Genomic DNA, 19,281 nt, shown 5'->3' with positions numbered 1-19,281 from the left:
TGACTGGGTGCTGGTAACACTGGTTTAGGCTGGGGCATTCAAGCTCTGGAATGAAGGATGGTGTGGACATCTGGGCAGCTCTGGTCTGTAGGGCCCGCTCCTCCCTGTTGCCCGTTGCGATCCATCCACACACGGAGCATGCCTTGCCTGCTGACACCCACAGGGTAAGACATGCTCCAAGACCTGCAGGGAGACGATTCTTGGGGGTAAGGTGGTTGATGACAGCCCAGGGTCTTCATCCTCCACCTCCCCAGATGCCAGTCCCAGATGTGCAGGTGCCTGACCCTACCCTTTTCACCCACACGGGCACTGGGTTGTCACCACTGTCCTCAGAGGAGGCTCAGGGAGGACAAGCCCTAGGCTGACACCTCCCCCGGGTCCACAAGGCCCTCTGGGCGACCAGCAGGGACCCTGCCTGGCCCATCCGCCCCAGGCTCAGCCTGCGGTGGCCAGCAGCATTTGGGCAGGCCTCAACCCCCGGCGGGGCGGGCCCGTGGGGCAGGGACGGGACGCTCCTGCGGCTCAGCCCAGGGCTGCCCGCCCCCGCCGTGCTCTCGGGGATCCGCCGGCCGCGCTTCCCGCCCTGGTGAGGTCACGGCCCCAACATCACAGTGGCGACATCACAGTGGCGTCACCACCCTCACACCCGCGAGAGGAAGAGGAAGACAACAGCGTCACCATGGAGTGCGCCCTGTCGGCTTTAAATTTTAAATTGGCGGCGCAACCAATGGGCTGGCTGAGGGCGCCGGTCCCGCCCTCCTCGGCCGTCACGGCCGCTGGCCAATGGAACGCCGCGCTCCCCACTCACGCTCCGCGGCCGGCCAATCAAAGCAGAGTGACGCTCGAGCGGCCGTCGCCGCACCGCCCTTCCGCCCCTCTGCACTGCCAGCGCGGGCGCTGTATTGCGCAGGCGCGTCACGCCGCTGCTGCCCAATGGGGAGCGAGGAAGGGAGGGGCGGGCGCTCGGCGGTGACCAATAGGGACGCGCTCGGCGAGGGCGCCAGGAGTTGTACCGGGCGATGGCGGCGGGTGCGCTCTGACGGGGGCGGCGGCGGGGCCGTGGTGCAGCGGCGGGCGCCATGGCGTGCTCCCACAGCGTGGTGTTCCTGCTGGACACGGCCAGCCCAGGGCGGCGGGAGCGGCTCCAGCGTGGCGCCTTGCGGCTCCTCAACTACCTGGGCTGCCGCTTCGGCCTGCCCCGCCTCCGCTGGGCCTTCAGGTTCTTCGACTCGCTGGGGGGCCGCGGCCGGGCCTCGTGGGGCGGCGGCTTCCGCCCGCCGGGGCCCGGCGCCTGGGCCCGTTTCGAGGAGGAGCTGGGGGAGCGGTTCGGGGCGCGGAGACCCGCCGCTGTCCTGCCCGGGCCGGCGCCCCGCGCCGCCCTCACCCACCAGGGTCTCAAGGAGACGCTGCTCGACTTCCAGTGGGACCGCCCCGAGATCGCGTCCCCCACCAAGCCGCTCCGCAGGAGTCGGAGGACGGAGCTGGCCGCCGGAGAGCCCCCGGAGAGCCAGGCGCCTTCCGAAGGCTTTGTGAACGCCGTCTTCCTCTTCTCCCCCTGTCCCCACTCGCGGAGGGAGCTGCGGCGGTTCGTGTCGGGGAGCGACGCCCCTTCCTCCCCTGGGGAGCCGACCGCGGCTCAGGAGCTGGTCGAGAAACTCCTGCCCAGGAGTGTCAGGGAGTTGATTGCGGAGCAGAAGATCACGCTGTTCTGGGTGGACACTGCCGAGTGGTCTCAGGTAATGACACTGTATCTCACAGCTGTGAGCGCTAGCAGCCCATCTCCTATACTGCTTCCCTGCATGAGAAGGGAGGGTAGTTTTATGTTGTAGTCTTTGAGTGGAAGGGAGGGGTCTTCAGTTTCTGTCACATGATCTTGTTCAGCACTGGATGGAAAGCTGGAATAGTAGTTGTCCAGGTGGAGACTGAGCTGTATTTGCAATTGAGGAACTGTGCGGTGTTTATTGATGGGTTATCTTGTGCTTCCAGTTAGGTGGGAGTTATAGCTCTTCAGAATTGCCAATAAGCCATCTGATAGGTCAGGTGTCTACATACCAGATTTAAAACCCTTAGCTTGAAAATGTTGGCTAGCTCTTAATTCAGTGGGAATAGTGTTTTCTTTCTTGGGTTCCTGTGAAGGCTAATGAGTCCATAAAAACACGTGGAAAACACTGCATTTAGATGTTTTGTATACGTTTTGTATGCTAGTTTTTCTGAAAGCACACAACTACTATTTGTTCAGATGAAGGCTGTCTCTGCTAACATTAACCTGAGACCTCTGTTACTTTATTTCAGCTGATTGAATCCCCAGATCATGTTGGATACTGGACAATGTTTGAGCTGATCTGTCAGGTGGGAGGCACCATTTTGCCGGCTGAAACCTTAGTGCATTGTTTGAATCACCACAGGGCAGATCTTGCTCATGGCTTTCTTGGAGACTCGGGTTCCCCAGTGCCACAGGTTGTGCCTTGGACCACGCTTCTGCCATTGGATGCAACTTTGAACTGCTTGTTCTCCAAGCGCTCTTTATTTCAAGCGGTATTCCCCCAGCAAGAAGGAACATTGTTTCTCGGCATGCCTGGTAAGAAAAAAAAAAAGTAGTAAAAGATAAATGCGAATAGTAGTAACTGTGATCTCTCATGTAGGGTCTTTGATGAGCTTCTCTTGTACACAGTATGTAGAAGTAACTTCAGATATTTAAGAGCCTAAGTTTAAAAAAAAGTCCTGTGTGTGCTCTTGTTCCTCTGATATGAGAGCTATTGGCTGGTATTTCTGATGTAGTTTCTTCAGGTTTACATGCTTCCAGAAGTTTGGATACATGAAGAGCTCTTTGCTGGTCCCACCTTATATGGGTGTACACCCTTTTCTTAGGTATGCTTTGTCTCAGCTTCAATTTAGCTAAACTAAGAACACAAAAAGTTACTTCAAAAGAAAACAAATTAGCTTTGAAGCAACATGCAGTGTACATTGGCTCTTTCTTTAGTAGTCCTTTTGTGCACTCAGCTCCTTGAGAGCTTGGGTAGGTTAGTTCTGCAGTGCTCTTACTGTAGAACTATTCCCAATTGAATCTTGAACTTCAATGCAAAAAAAAGTTGTCCCTTCACTTAGGTGAAAAACCTATTCTACTTGCTTTAGGACTCTTGCTTTATTTTACCTTTGCACAGGAGGAAAGAAGCAGGAAAGTTGTGCTGTGATCCTGGAACCACTCACCATGAGTCAGAGACAACTGTGTTGTCCAGTCAACATCCTCCTGAAAGGTAGCTTGACGGGTTGGAGCTTGGTGCAGGTTGGCCACTTTCTCACAGAGAGCTGGATACTGCAGTGCTCACAGGCTAAGCAGGCAGAACATAACAGATCACTCTTTCATCAGCTCTTAAGGAGTTTAGTGACTGAAGAACTACACATGGTAAATCTTTATTTTTGCCTTAAACTAATAGCTGTTCTGAAATGAGCTGTGACAAAAGGGGTGGCAGCATATTATGTTGCAAAGACAATAATAGTATTTGTCGCACTGGAAATTGCCCATTTGGAGCTAAATTCAGAACATTCTTTAGGAGATCATGTAGGTCTATAACCTCTTTGTAAAGTATTTGTAGTTCTTAGGTCTCTGTATTTCTAGGTAATGTAAACTGTTCTCTTTTGGTTGTTGTTTTTTATTTTTAAATGTAGGTCGCTGAAGTATCTCTATCTAAAGCTTGGTGCCCCTGCACTGCTGTTTTATCACCACTTTCTGAGAGTACTGCAGTTCTGACTATACTTGGTACTGAGAAGACCGCTGAAGTTCAGCGATGCAACCTTGAAGGAGCTGTAGTGGAGAGCTCTTCCCAAGACCACGCTCTTAACCTCCCAGATATTGTGAATACTGTGCTGAGTGAAACTGACACAGTGGTGGAAGATTCTGTGGCCACTATGGGTAGGTCAAGAAATGCAAAACTTACCATCTTTTGATCATCTCTGGATCTGACTTGGAGTGGAAAAATCTAAAGCTAACTTCCTCAGTGAGGAGCCTCCAGTTTTTAGGACTTGTTTATTTAGTCTTGTCTTCTGTGGCTCAGGCCTTATGATGTGACGCAGGAATCTGCACTGGTGTGCCTTTCTGTTTTATTGACAAAGTATTAGTTGCCTTTTGCTTGTAGATAAAGCACAGCTACTTGTGCTTGGGGACAAGTTTTTAGAATGAGGTTTCCTAAAATGTGTCACATAGGTCATCCCTGGCCAGTAGAGCCTTTGCTGTGGCTGCAGGGAGGTGGCTTTTAGCTCACCTGTTTTGTGTTAGAGTGAATCTTCTTAGGAGTCTCCCTGCCTGATGTATTGGCTATTAAATTGCCCCTCCAGAACCAAAAGTTTGAAAACCTCTGCTATAGAGCCTCTATGAAGTCTGGGACCTCCTGCCACTTTGTTTAGGTTTTTTTTATATGTGTCTGCTCACAGGAGAAGAAACTGCCATGCCAGAGTGGGTCCAACAGGAACTTTCCCGTACAGAGAGCTGGTATCCTTCAGTGCTTGAAGCATGGTATCCTGCATCAAATGCTTGTGGGGCGAGCTCAGATCTGATGGAGTTGTTCAGGTATTTTTCTAAAATGTCTGCATAATAATCAAGGATTTCTGCTTCCTGTCAAGGGAGTATAGCTGTAGTGTTGCTGAGAGTTCTAGAATTGAGTGCCCCTCTTGGTGCTTTTATTTCTGTGCTCAGTTTACTGTGTTCTTTTGCTTCATTATATCTTGGTGTACAGATAAAATGAACTGGGAACAGGAAGTTTGGGTAGCAGTTTGTGTGGATTAAGATCTTGACAGTTTCAGGAGCGATAGAGGTGACTTAAAATGACCTGAGCTACTTGGGGAAATGTCAGACTTCAGCTCTTGTGGCATGATAAGATACATTAGCAAGATGCTGAAGATAGTAGTTGTGTTATCACAGTTGGTATTTAGTAGGAACGAATAAGCCTGCTTTCTTCAAAGAGCTTGCTGATTGAAATGTTAAAAAAAATATCTTAATGCAGGATAGCTTAGATAACACAAAGCTGCTCATGTAGTTTTGTGGCATGGGTCAGTGGCATATCCATTGTTTGTCAGGCAATTCTTACTATGCTTGTTTCCAACTTGGTGTGACCCTTTTAATAGGGTGGTTTGGGGTTTTTTATAGTCTTAAGAAAGAATTTTGGGAAGCAAGCATTGGAAGAGTACTAGCATGTGTTCCTTCCGCTATATTGCTGTGCACTGGCACCTAGAAAAACCTGGTTCCTGTCTGTTGGCAATGAGGGATGTGCCTCCCACTCCTATCTTTTCTTGATAACTGTATGGAATGGCTCTCCCATGTATAGGCTCCTGCAGGTTCCTTGTGCTAATGGGAAGGATGATGCAGACCAATCTGAAGGAGAACTCTCAGAAAGTCTATGTGAGCTGTACCAGAGAAAATCCAGTGAAACATCTGCTGCAGCTGGATCAGGAAATAACAAAAGGAGACGTATGTATACTTTGGGATTATATATGCATGTTATGTTGTCAATTAAAAATGATAAAGACTTCTTAGGCCTTTTTAATGCAGGAACCATAGAGATCTGTACTCCCCTGAGTAGTGGCGTGCTTTAGATTTTCTTATTTGGAGACAGCATCATTTACATATTAATATTAGGATTGTCCTTTGGTACAACCCAAATGACTCTTTCAAGGCTGTGCAGTGACTGGTAAAACTGTTCAAAAGCAGCATGCAGAGCTCTGCAGTTTCAGTAGTTGTTATAGGTCCCTTTAAGTAGGGATCGTTCCAGCTACTACTAACTATTGCAGCCTCTCAACGTTGTTCTTATTTGGAGAAATAAAACACTTCTAGAAGAATTTATTCATTGCATTTCAGTCTGCTGCCCACAGTTGATTATAGGCTAACCTGAGGTATCCCTAAGTCTTGCTCTGTCAGCTGTTTCTATTTCTGTGTCATAAGATTGCTTCCTATATATGTAACTTCTGATTATACTTGGTAAATTCTTGTACAGAGCAACAGCTTTTTACTTGGAGAAGTAGCTGCCTGCTGTGCTGCCTTACACTTATTTCTTGGAGAAATAAAACCTTTTGGGCCATGGTTTCCACTAGAGGGTTGCTACGCTCACTTGACAGTAACACAGAATTCAGTATTATGCTCTGCTATGGAGTTCCTGCCCCAGTGTGTCTGATGGTAGAACTCTTTTTTTTTTTTTTTTTTTTTCTTCTGTGGTGTTGCAGGTGTAGTTCCCCGAACTCCGGTCAGGCAGAAGATGAAGACTATGTCAAGATCCCTGCAGATGCTCAATGTAGCAAGACTGAATGTAAAAGCTCAGAAGTTTCAACCTGAGGGTGCACCACCAACAGTGAATGAGAAGGTTTCGCAGAAGCTTTCAGCAAGGAGATTGGATGAAAAGGTGGAAGAAAAGGATAAAGCGCTTAAGATACCAATAGGTGTGTGTTGAGTTATCAGTCCTGATATTTGTAGGAGGTCATATGGGATTTTTATGGAATTTAGTTTCTATAGTTACTATAGTTTTAGTAGTTACAACTGCTCCTGGGGTTAGTTTCCTGCCTTGTCTCCATCTGAAAAAAGTAATAAGGAATTATCTTTTTTCTCTGTCAACCAAAAGTAGAGGGAAGCACCCATCAAGGTGTAACTTGACTTGTAGTCTTATTTACTAATTATGCAGAAATAAAGGGCATTTCTTGACTGCTACAGTAGCCCAAAAGGTTGCTGATCTACTTGGAACTAAGACTAATTTGTCATGGGTCTGGACCTGGGACTGCTTCTGTTAGTGTTCTGTGATCTGGTTGCATCTTTGCTGGAGAAAATCTTTATAATGACCACATCTGTTCCCCTCCTCAGCTGGAACAAGTATTTTATTAGTAAATGCCTGTATTGAACATGCATTTTGTTAACTTTAGATCACTTTTCTTGCAGACTTCAAAACCGAGGAGGAACTGCAGTCCCATTTAATTGCAAGCTACCAGAAGGCTGTGACTGAGGGAATTCTTTCATCTGTGTGTGCCCAGAATATGATCATGGCCATTAAAAGGTTTTTGAAAGTACAAGATGCCAAAGAGAAAGAGGTAGGTAAGAGTGTGTTGTCAGGGTTGTTACTTACTATTCTAGGCTACCTTTCCTTCTTAGCTGAAGTTTCTATGCACAGTTGCACATAGTCAAAACCCACAACCACATCTTTCTGTACCAACTCAATGGTGGGAAAACTGTAGGTAGTTGTAAAGAACGTAGGAAAATCCAGTTCAGTTATCAGTTTACACTTTTGCTAAATATTGCAACAAATGTCTTTTTCCTTTACATTGACCTCATTCTAATTTCATTTATTCAAAGACAGTATTTTAAAATATGGTTTGCAAGAATATCTTTTTTAAAAGTCTCCTACTCTTGCTTTACATGGCAAATCTAAACCTACTGCTTCTCCAGGAAAGAGAAATAGCTCAAGGTATTTCTTCCTATCTTTAACACTATTTATAGACTTAAAGCAACTCACTGAAACCAAAATTGGTGAACTTGTGAGTAATTGAAAAAAATACTGTGAAAGCCAAATCCACAGTTACTGAAGAAGGCCTGAAGCTGCAAGTAACCTTCTCTGTGATTTCAAGATACATGTTGTTCTATGTCTCATGTTACTGTGACTTTGTTACTGAAAGAAAAAGAGAATTCCTTTCCTTGAAGGAGAAGAAAAAAACTGAGCTAGTTGCCAAAAAATGGGTCAAGAGGGATGGGGAGAAAAAACCTGCCTTGCAGGCAGAGAACAGACTTGAAGTTTATGCTGTAATTATGTGTCTCTGCAGGTGGCCTGTGTGGAAAGAGTCAGAAACCATCTCCTGAAGACCAGTAAAATGCTCAGGCAACAGCATGGCTCCCAGAAGGAGACCAAAGTCAGAGAGTATGAGACACTATTTACTTCAGCTTCTGAGATACTGTAGAGTTAGCAATTTTTAATGGTGGCTTTTAGTGAAAAAGTATACATATGGAGTAAACATTCCAAGGAGAATCTCTGGTCACAGTAAAGACATTTAATTAAATGCAGATATACGTACACTGTGTGGCAAGCATTGCAGTCTATATCTGAAACAAGGGATCTATGCTAACCAAATTATGCTGTGTCAAAAGGAGCCAGTTCCCTTCCTATTGCTTTTTTGAACTTAACTTTTGCAGTAAATATGCTCTTTTGAAAAAAAAATAAAAAAAAATAATAATAATAAAAAAAAAAACCCAACAAAAACCCCAAAACAGCAGTGAATGATTACTTGTTTTCTTAGGTGCCGACTTCAGGTATTTTTGCGCCTTGAATTATGTCTTCAGTGCCCTTCCCTGCAAAGCAACAGTGATGAAATGGAGCAGCTGTTAGAAGAGGTAAGTAAACTATAGGCCAAGTTTTCTTTCTGGATGGTACTAGAAATGCAGACCTGGAAGCTGTAGTTTTCCCTTGATTTTACTGTACATTTTATAGTCATTGCTAAATTCTGGTTTTGCAACTGTTGCAACTTTCTTTTCCAGATGACGGATATGCTACGCATTTTATGTCTGACTGAAGACCCAGGGTATCTTACAAAGTTTCTGGAGGAAATACTAGAATTGTAAGTTCTTTAGTGTGACCTAAGTGTTACTGGGGACTGGTTTTGGTTGGATGTTTTCTTTGAGTAAACAGGAATCTACAGTTTTACTGCATCTTTGTAATTTTCAGGTTTAGACACATTCTATTTTTTATCTTATACTTGATTGAAGAAAAAGTAGCTGATAAGCAAGTAAACTGTTGAAAAAGACTAGTTGATTTTCAGTTGGTTTTTTTTAATTGACACATAAGGACAAGGATTTAGTTCAAACATTGGGATTGAAATGGACGCTTTTGTGGGGGATTGTATTTGACGTGGGTTCTCTCTGATGCTCTAGGTATATGAATTCTATACCAAAGACCCTTGGAGATATTTATTATGGTCTTGGTACACAAATACCCCCGAAGCTGACATCTGTTCTGCCTGCGGACTTCTTCAGTGATGACTCTGTGATTGTGGATAGCAAATCTCCAGGCCTTCCACGGTCTTTATCATCTGCCTTAACTCCCAGCACTGTAAGCCTATGCACCGAGAGTGATCAGCTGGAGGAGCTGCGCACCAGATCTGCCAAAAAGAGAAGGTAATAATTCCAAATAGGAGGCAGCTTGTTTCAGCCTGGGCTGTGGCTGAGGAGTTACCTAAACTACTTCTGTTTTTGTTTCTGTTGCTGGATAGCTGGTTGGGGCAAGCTGACATCTGCTGATAGGTCTGCAAGCCTGAGACAAACATTAAGGGCTCCCATTTTTCATTTTAACTTGCCATTGTTGACTATATGAAAGTGTAATCTCGATTCTGTATGTGTATCTTACACAAAAGCAGAGTTCCTGAGCATCTTCCATGAGTGGAAGATGATGTTCTACTGTGCAGTAGGTGACCCTATATTGTTAAAGTTAAAACTGATTTACTGTAGGCCTCCGTTGGGGATCCTGTGTGAATTTTAACAAATTGCTAAATGAGTCTTAATACCATCCTTAGTTAGATATAGCTATTATATTTCAAATCATCTTTCAGTGTTGTAACATAAGTGAGGTACCAATGCAACCGGCAATCTGAATTTAGGTAGACTTCCTATCTCTTGAGTCAAACCTAAGTTTAATTGTCATTAGATTGATAACTATGCTTCTGATCGTACTTTAAGTTAATCTTTGTATACTTTCTAAAGGAATAATGTGTTGGCCAGACACAGGAGCATGACAGAAGCACCACAGAACTTGCGTCAAATTGAGATTCCCAAGATAGCCAAGAATCCCATCAGAAAGGTAAAACTCTTCCAAAAGAATTCTGTCTGTGGGCTGCTCCTGCAGGGGTGCAGCAACATGGTGAAGTGACACAGGAGTGCAAAAACTCCTGCTCTGTATTCATGTAGTGAAGTATGCCCTGTATCAGTGGTAGAGAGATCAGAATTGTCTTGAAGGAGAAATTGAAATAATGTGTGATTCAGAGCTTACAGTTACTATTCATAATAGTTAAACATAACGTTAAACTGCCAGTGAGGCTAACTTCTTTTTTGTTTCAGGAGAACTTGCATTCTTGCCTTGCCACTGAGAAGTGCCAACAGATGCCAGTGTTGCAGAAAGCAGCAGTGCAAGGTATATTGACTTCTAGCTTTTTCATGGAACGGTGCATCTTCAGCACACGTTCTCACTAGAAATTCTAGTGAGCATGCTGGAAATCTGAAGGAAGTTTTGCTGAATTCTGCAAAAACTTTGAGGAAAAAATAATCATTGTATTCTGTGTGCTCACATGCAGAAAACTTAAATTAGGTATCCTGAAAAGAAAACCTTTCCATTCTTCCATGAATCTTGCAATTATTTTAATCTTCTCTGTCCTGAAAGGAAAATGAGGACAAGACTGAACTTCTATATCTGGAAACAGCATATATCTCTGCAAAATACTTTATAAAATTAAATCCCACATGGGTTCTCTGAACCAACATGTTTCAGTTGAGATTTTGCAGCTCACTTAATGTTGTTCTACCTAGGACACTGACTGGTTGGTTTTTCTGCTGTGGCATCTGCTTTAGCCTATTGCTGGAATAATGCAGATTTGTAAGAGAAGTCCAGGATGGATTTAAAGCCGGACATGTTTCAGTAGCAGAAAAACAATTTTTCGATGCTTTGTGGCCCCTAAAAAGTTGTTTTTCTATGCTGGTATGTGATGTTCCCATCTCTAGTAGCCTGACAAAATTACCTTCCTGTGGTGATTTTTTTTTTTTCCCCCTTCCCCTCTTTTTTTTTTTTATCTGATCATTTCTTTCTCTATCTTGCCTCACAGAGGTTACAAAGGTGAGGAGGAACCTCTTCAATGAAGAGATACATTCATCATCAAAAAGGTCTATGAAAAAGATGCCTAGAAGTCAGTCAGTATCTGCTGTGGAAGGCTTAAGCTACAAATGTAGTGATAAAGGCCCTAAAGGTAGGACATAGGACATGACTTAACACATGTAGGATTGTTGTGGAAGAGATTTTGTTAAAATTCCTATTCTTGTGTCCTTAGTTCTATGCAACAATTACTATGTTTTTAGTGAAGGAGAAAATACTTTAGATCATTGCTGTGGTGTTTGGAGGGTGAATAGGATGGTATTGAAACCAAAACCGGTTTTATACTGAACAGTACTCTTCTTTATGAGATGTAGAGAGTTGAAAATGCTTGGTGAAAAAAGGATCTCTGAATGAAAGATGAAGAGTGAAATTGATCTCAGTAGGTTAATTATGTCCGACACAAAGTCGGTACTATTAATAATATTGAGAGAGTGGGAAGGAAGTGTAGACACTAGACTCTAAAATCATGATAGCTTATGACTGGTGGGAGACTGATGCACAGTGATTCTTACACTGAAGCTGATACAAAACTATTTCTCCTACTGTATTTATTCATCCTAACTGCTTTATAATTGTGTGATGTTACAATTCTTGCTTGATTTTTATAGATCATCACATATTATTGACTAAGAGAGTTGCAGAAACGCCACTACATAAGCAGGTGTCCAGGAGACTACTACATAAGCAGATCAAAGGCCGGTGAGTAAACTCTTTCTGAATTTCTTCAATAAGTAGTGGATGTCTAGTGGTTGTGAGCACAAGAATGAGGTATCTTCTTTGTGGTCAAAAGTGTCATCTTCAGCTAAGTTCCATTGTCTGAGTGGGGAGAAATACTGCTTACTTCATTATGTAAGTTAGGGTGCTTTAATTTCCTCATCTGACTTCTGTTTAGGTTCAGTTGCTGTTTTGAAGGCTTCTGAAGAAAAGGCCTGTGCTTTTATGGACTCTCAGCTGAAACTTAGTGTTTACTTCCATGTAGAACTGTTACCTATACGGCCGGACAGTTACCCATACTCAATTTTATGTTAATAGGAGGCAAAGTGCTTATTAATTGCTCACTCTAGCTCACAAAGCAATATATTGTTGTAGAATAGAGTACTGCTTTTCAGTCTGTGTGGTAAGTTCTGTTTCTGTAAATGTGAACAGTATGCTAAGTCCAAAATACCTGCTTTTTGTCAAGGTCTTCTGATCCAGGTTGCGTTAATGGTGTTGTAGAAGAATCTCCAGATAAGGACATAAACGGTAAGCACTGATTCTTGATTAAAGGTGGTTTTGTTGTGTTGTAGCTTGTAAGATGAGCATGGTTCAATTTAGGTAATTCATGAAGAGTCAGTACAAAAACATTGTACTATTCTGTTGGTGGAGCACAGCCTCCTCTGATAGAACCCCTTGCTGCTCTCTGCTTTGACAGCTTTGTATAGTAGAAGTTACTATACCTTAACTCTTTTAAATGAAAATACATGAAAAGCTTTGAGGGTGAGCAAGATTCTGATCTGCTATAATTACTGCCAAACCAGAACACGCAGGTTGGTTTTTTTTTTTAATGTAACTTCAACATATTGTGCTGTGACCCTAATACCGCTCTGATTTCTACAGTAACAGATAGCCACCTGGCTCTGTGGAGTGTCTTATATTATGTTGGCTACTGCTGTTTCTCATCCCCAGGAGGGAAGAAGAAAACAGAATGGTTGGGCAATCAGGAAAATGAAATCGCTAGCAAAAAGAGACAGGAGATTAACTAATAATTTAACTTGGATGTAACTTGAATTGAAGATGGCTCTTCTAGCATTCTCTAGAAATTATATGGAAAGGAGGGATAAGAATAATCATGAGTTAGAGGAGAGGACATCATGGTTTGGAAGGGGGTTTTTGTGTGTCAGTATTCCAAATCTCCAAGAAAGTTGAAGCTTTCTTCTTCGTGTGCTTGCCTCCTTACATGAGATAGTTAGCTGTATGAAAGTTTCTTCTTAGAGTGTAGTGTTCTTTTTAGTTACAAACTGTTCCTGAATGTCCCCATTGCTGAGGCAGAAAGAAGGCTCAATCTCCAATATCCTTACCTTTCAGAAGCAGGTTTGAGAAGAAGCCCACGCATCAAACAGCTGTCTTTGAATAGGACCTGCTCTGGTGTTTTCTATTCCACTACACAGTCCAGCTCACAAAAGTCACAGCAAGTCCATCAGGGACAGAAAGAGGAGAGCTGTACACTGCAGGATGCAGAAGGTACTGAATGGGATTTGAGCAGGCTGATACTGCTGATCTGAAAAGCTGGCATGGATAACTGAGTTTGATTTGATTTTGCTTTACAAGAGACTGTAAGAAGCTAAGAGCTATCATATAATATCTTCTGTAGACAGAAATTCATCCCCAGTAATTATTTTTGAATTGGGAATCTGAATCTGGAGGACAGTAAGGCAGCTATTTCTGTGATGAATACACTGCCAACTTAAGAAACCAGTCGGGCCCATCTAACAGAATACCACTGATTGTCACTCTGCATTCCTTAAACACAGTGAAATCCCTGTAAAATATGGGACAGAAATCCTAAAGCTTACTTTCAGTCTGCTCTGTGGCAGCATAAAGCAGTGACTGATGGGATCTTCTTTGCTGGCTTTCTCAGTGGGATTAACAGCTATAAATGGTGACATGTAGTTCCTTATATTGTACATATTACAAGAATATTTAGTCATGAACCAGAATTTTCTTAAGCTACAAGCTATACATAGAACAAGAGGCTGAGCTATTTGCTACCTTTTTCCAGCTAGCGTACTCTTCCTATAGACGGATATTAGTTTCATATTGGGAAATAATTCTGGTGAAGCTTTAATGTTTGGCCAGAAAAGAACGTGCCAGGGCTATAGGCTTTATGCACTACTTGTCTTGATCACTTCAGATGTATGGACGTTTGTGGCACGTTACATGGTGTTAGCTGAGTTGTACTGTTCCACTTTGTAGGCATTAAGCATCATTCAGAGGGCCCCACTGTCCAGACTCCCAAGAGATTTTTCTTTGGAGCGGTCATTGACACATACAGTTCTGCAGTGAAGCATTCACCTGGAAGCAGGAGAACAGGAAAAGATTTCTTACACTTAGAGGAGCCAACTGCTGATCAGGTAGAAATGCTTACCCCTCTCTCTTTCTTCCCATTCTCCTCTTCTTCTAGTCATATTTAGTGAGACCTACACATTTTAAATGTAGTGTTTCTGCTAAGTCTGATCAAATGTGTTTTGTGGTTTAAATATTGAGAAGTAAATATCAAGGTGGTAGATAATACTACTGGGATAGAACAAGCATGATTCTTTATTTTTCTTTCCCTGCAGACTCCTAGAAAAACACCTCATAAAGTTGCCCAGAAGCCACAGAACTCTGCCAGTAAACTACCAAGGAGATCACCTCGCTTTCTCCACAGGACACCACAGAAGCTGGAGAAGACTCCTGGCAAAAATCCAGCTGCTAAGCAGACTGCAGCTAAGTGTTTGGGAAAGTACTTTTCTCATCCTGTACAAAGGGTCAAGTCACCATCTGCATTGACTGAAAGTAAGAGGGTTTGCTTACTGCAAGTGACTTCTAAGGATTGTTCTCCCACAGAAAGACTTTCCCCTCCTTACGAAGAGGCTGACTTACAAATACCAGAACATGAAGGGTTTGCAGTGCTGAATGCCTCGTTACCTCTGACAGATTCAAATCCAGCTGCTTCTTCCCCCTCTGCTGACCAGGAAAGATGTTTTACAGAACTGCAAACTCAAAGGTGTTCTTTGAGATACCTCTCAAAACTAGCATCTCCAGTTGATACTCAGAGGCAAATCCTTCCAAACAAAATTTGGGCACAGTCAGACCTGTTACCTCAAGCAACTGAAAGCCCTCCCAGGAAATCTGAAGATCCAGGTTCAAAATTGTGTACCAGTCCACTGCATGCAGAAATACCAGAGCTCGGCATGAGGCTAGAGCTTTCCTTCAATTCTGGTCTCTCTGAAAGTTCCACAGACTCCATGACAATCTGCTCTGCTTCCCATGCACAGGGTGGGGAGTCTGACTGGGAACTCAGTGCATCTAAACAATCTTCTCAAAAATCGCCAGGTATTACTGGCACTTCACTGAGGTCCCTACTTCACACATCAAAGCAGGCCAAATGTGAACCACATTCTGGAGGAGAGAACCTCACACTTGCATGTGCAGCACCGCTTGAAGATAAGGACAACTGTCATGATAATGGTGGTAACTCTTATGTAGAAAGCTTTCAGCTTTGTCAGTCCCAAGTTACTGAAAATACCCCTGTATCGGAGAAAAATACACAGATGGATGTAGCATCTCAAAAATCTTCTCCAACAGAGGACTTGGAAAACTTGGAAAAGCATTTGTCTCCAAAGCATTCTCCTGGAGGGCAAGTACATGCCCAGAATGCTGGGCTAGGGTTTGAGCAATTGGTTAAGGAGGGGAGCTCCAGTGCAAACAGCTGTGAGTCCTTCCTAAGTGGTTCTCAAACAGTTAGTGATGACTTGGAACCAAGAACCCTGCTGAGAGAAGACTATGCGGGTTTGAAGGCTCCAGGTCTGAAGAGACTCTTCAAATTTGCCCTGAATACTTCACCTCCTATGCCAAAGTCTGCTCCTCCCTATTCTTTACGCTGCACTGCAGACAGGAGGCAGCGGGAGGCTGAAGCACGGATGGGAAATCCTCAAATTCTAGCTAAGGTCTCTACCTCTAAGAGTCGTTGCAAAATGCCTTCTGCTAGTCCACCGACTTACAAAGTTGAACTTGAAATGCAGGCTTCAGGCCTGCCCAAACTTCGCATTAAGAAGATTGACTCTTGCTCATCTTTGGAAACTCAGCCTGAAACAACTGCCAGCAAACCCAATGGAGGAGAAGGTCCCGTTGGTGATCTTGCTATGACCTGGTGTAGCAAACACCCGGGAAAACTAGCAGCTGCCTGTGGTTCACCCTCCTGCTGTCGCTCTTTCCACAGTACACCTGGGAAAGGTGGAGGACAGACCTACATATGCCAGTCATACACTCCAACAAGCTGTGCCTCTAGTGCCACCTCCCCATCCCCCTTAGAAGCAGGAGTTCCCTGGACGCCTTCTCCAAAGCAGAAGGGCAAGACTACCCCTGATGCTATCAATGATTGGCCTCGGAGAAAGAGAGCAGCAGGCAGTGCTGCTAATGCCAGTTGTGGTCAAAGTGAGAAGAATGGTGATGAACAGAAGAGAGTGTCAACAGGTAGAGAAGGAGAAGTGAAGATCTCTGAGCATTGCAGCAGCAAAGTAACAAATATTCTTGGGGATTTTGAACTGGAAGGGATTTGCAAGCTCCAGGATCAGGCATCTCCTAGTGACTCTGAACCCAGGGCTGATGAGGACTCTACCATGGGAGCTTTTGGCTTGAAGTCTCGAAAGCGGGTATTTACATATCTCTCACCAGAAAAGGAGAATCATGATGCCAAGAGATCTTGCACTGACAGGTGCGATTTGGATCCTGCTGGCTTTTCCACAGATGAGGGGAACAGGAGCAAATCAAGGATGGACTCTGTACTTCCTGAGACACCAGGAGCGTGTGCTCTCATAACTCTTGAGCAGCACAGTCGTGTAGATGATGATGTCTTCCTTTTGTCAGGTAATTAAGTGGCACAAGTGATGCTCTATTGAAATTCAGAGATGGTTAAAAAAGTAGGGTAGACAAAACCAAGAATGCCTTTGTTTTCTGTCTGTCTGAGGGAGAATGAGGTGGAAGGGGAGAGTGGGTTGTAGATGACATGGAAGTTAATTATGTGGAGAGGCAGGCTAGATGTGTGGAGCTAGTTCATCCATGGAGTACTAATGATGGGAGAGAGATCAGAGAAATATGAAAGTGCAGGAGGCTGGAGGAATTGGAAGGAAGGTTTGAGATCTGGGGGAGGGAAGATCCCAATTGCATCCAAACTGGCAATTTATTTGTTTGTCTTGATGCCAGCCACTAGCTGTTTCTGTCTACTGTCCAGCGCTGAAGCCAGCTGTCTGAAGCTGGGCTGCTTCAGTATAGACTAGACCCTTGGTGGGGTTAATCTTGTGGATGTTGGTATTTACTGCTGATCCAGTTCTTCTGTCTGCCTGTGGTGGCAGGCCCATTCAAAGTGGGTATCGGGAACAATTGCCTTGCTAGCAGTAATGTTGCCTTGGTAGGTATTGAAGTTTAAACTACCTCTTTGCTTTCGCTGTGGGTACAGATGATTCAGCTGACCTTGGTAAAACAGGCTGTCTCAGCTGTGTAAACAAGGCCTTGTGAGTTTCAAACACTTAATCCAGTATTGTTCTAGAAATTACATGTTGCGGCAGACTATAGCAGATGTTCTACAGTCATTGCATGCCCCGAAGCATTAAGCTTCAGTGTCTTGTTTCCTCTTGTAAGAAGGGTTTGTATACAGAGGCAATGTCTTACTCGGTCAACAGGTATCACTGAGAAAAACGGACAAACTTTAAAGCAACATAGTCCATATCTGCGACATGTAACAACAGCATTTAGCCTTAGGCTGGTCCTGTAAGAGACTTTCTGTACTTACAGACCTTGTTTCTGTATTTACAGATCTTCATGATTATAAGTTTTCTTCCAAGACACGAGTTAACTGTAGAGTAACTATGTTTAATACAAGCGAAGCACTGTTCTACTAAATCTAAGAAAATGAAATGCGCTAAGAGCTAATCTCAGACTGCTGTTTATTTTTCTTAATGTCAGAAAGCCACTGTGCCAGCCAAAATCTTGTTTCATATAAACTCAAAGTATCACTTGTGCTGATGGAAGTTTTGAGGTAGAATAAAGGCTGTGTATGAGACTTACCTGAAAGCACCCTTGAGTTACCAGTTTGCTGTAGCATCTCGCTGTGCTTATCCAGGCTCAACTCCACCAGTGAAGAACGTGCTCTCTGCTAGCAGCATTCTAGCACTGACCCAGTCTCCACTGCTGTGCCAGGGACAGACACCGCCATCTCGGAGAAAGTGTGCTCAAGGTAAAGCCACCTGTGCTGTAAGGAAAGGCTGGGTTCGACCGGACTAGATGTGCTCTCTGCTTGTCTGCAATGAAATGAAAATAAAATTGTACTGTCCTAGGGACTGGCCTTTGTGCAGAAAGCCTGTGGCTGTATCTGCCACTTCTGTATTCAGTGTCTCCATCCCATGTGTTTCCAAGAAGCTTGGCACGAATTGGGAAGTTTGGAAGGGAGGGGAGGTAGCAATGAAGAAAGAGAGTAGCTCTGCAGGAAGTGCTTGTTTCCAGTTGGTATTTGGCTTCTTGGAGTCACCAGTAAACTTTGGCAAACTGTGGCTTTAACTTATTCTTTCTGTCTTGTAGAAGAGGAGTCTGATGCCTTCCAAGTTACTGCCAACCAGGAGCTGTCTCCATTCCACATCATGGCTTCCAGGAAGCATCCCATTAGCAGGACTTACCTACGGAAAAAGCTGCTCAGCTGAAGTTTGGAGCCAGAACAGTATGGAAAACTTTGCATTATCCCAGCTGTACAACACCCTTTTTAATAAGGACCTTATATTTGGTGTTGGACTGGACCTGTCTTGTGCTGGTTGGTAGGAGACTGGATGCAAGCACATGACAGTGGAATTGAGGACCACTCTAATTTGTAGGGTTTTCTTTGGGTTTTTTGATACCCTCAGTTGCAGCATCTCTCCAACTGTTCAAAGCCCAGCTTGGTCTTCCTAGCACTTCTGCATGTGGTAGCTGAGTTCTGCAGCAAAGGTTCAGTTCTGCTAGGTAAAGAGGGAGAATTGTCACTTTTCTACAGCTTTCTTGTAAAATAAACTGATGTGAATTTTCACTGTGTCGCTTAATCAGAAATCTGTATTTTGCCCACGTGAGGGGCAAGGGGTTGGGGCTGTAGGAAGCTGGGGGTGAATGGGTACGAAACAAGCTGCGTGCTTCTGCTGTTGATCTTGTTTTGATACGAGCCAGATCCCTCGGTTAGTTGCATCCAGTTCCCCGCTAAACTGTGCCAAAAACAATAAGCACATTAACTCTGGACTAAAGGGTAAATTACTCAGAAATACTTACAGAATCATTTAGGCTGGAAAAGACCTTTAAGATCATCAAGTCTAACTGTAACCCAGGACTGCATCCCAGAGAACAACTGGTCGTATAAAGACTGAGGTAAAGAAGCCATTTAAGTACCTTTTCATTGTCCTTCAAGGCAATGTTCTCTGCCGCATCCAATAAAGGATGCAGATTAGAAAAAAAGGAGGACCAAGGATAATGTATTTGTAAAAATATTTTTTGGTTATATTTTACAGCAGTGGCCAGCCTGAGTTCTAGCTGAGTTTCACCTCCGATCTTTGCCCTGCAAACAACATCCCTGTAGTCCTCCCTTGTTGCCTGCCCCTTCTTCTAAAGGTCATAAACTCTCCTTTTTTCCCCTTGAGTTCCAGTCAGCTCTCTG

General features: G+C 44.0%; 1 protein-coding gene across 1 annotated transcript; it reads left to right on the top strand.

The window, feature by feature from the left end:
• The first annotated feature begins 997 nt into the window (after positions 1–997).
• On the top strand, positions 998–18,666 carry TICRR (TOPBP1 interacting checkpoint and replication regulator). The gene is made up of 22 exons (XM_056346937.1): positions 998–1,736; positions 2,293–2,578; positions 3,162–3,403; positions 3,667–3,910; positions 4,429–4,564; positions 5,319–5,461; positions 6,211–6,423; positions 6,914–7,062; positions 7,789–7,883; positions 8,260–8,353; positions 8,498–8,577; positions 8,891–9,133; positions 9,716–9,812; positions 10,070–10,142; positions 10,828–10,968; positions 11,483–11,573; positions 12,055–12,116; positions 12,939–13,094; positions 13,827–13,984; positions 14,192–16,481; positions 17,734–17,847; positions 18,189–18,666. The coding sequence occupies exons 1-22, from the start codon at positions 1,080–1,082 to the stop codon at positions 18,305–18,307; spliced, it is 5,883 nt and encodes a 1,960-aa protein (XP_056202912.1). The 5' UTR covers positions 998–1,079; the 3' UTR covers positions 18,308–18,666.
• Positions 18,667–19,281: the final 615 nt, after the last annotated feature.

This window comes from Falco biarmicus, chromosome 7 (genome assembly GCF_023638135.1).
Source record: "Falco biarmicus isolate bFalBia1 chromosome 7, bFalBia1.pri, whole genome shotgun sequence".
NCBI lineage: Eukaryota > Metazoa > Chordata > Aves > Falconiformes > Falconidae > Falco > Falco biarmicus.
This window is presented reverse-complemented; position numbering and strand designations above follow the sequence as displayed.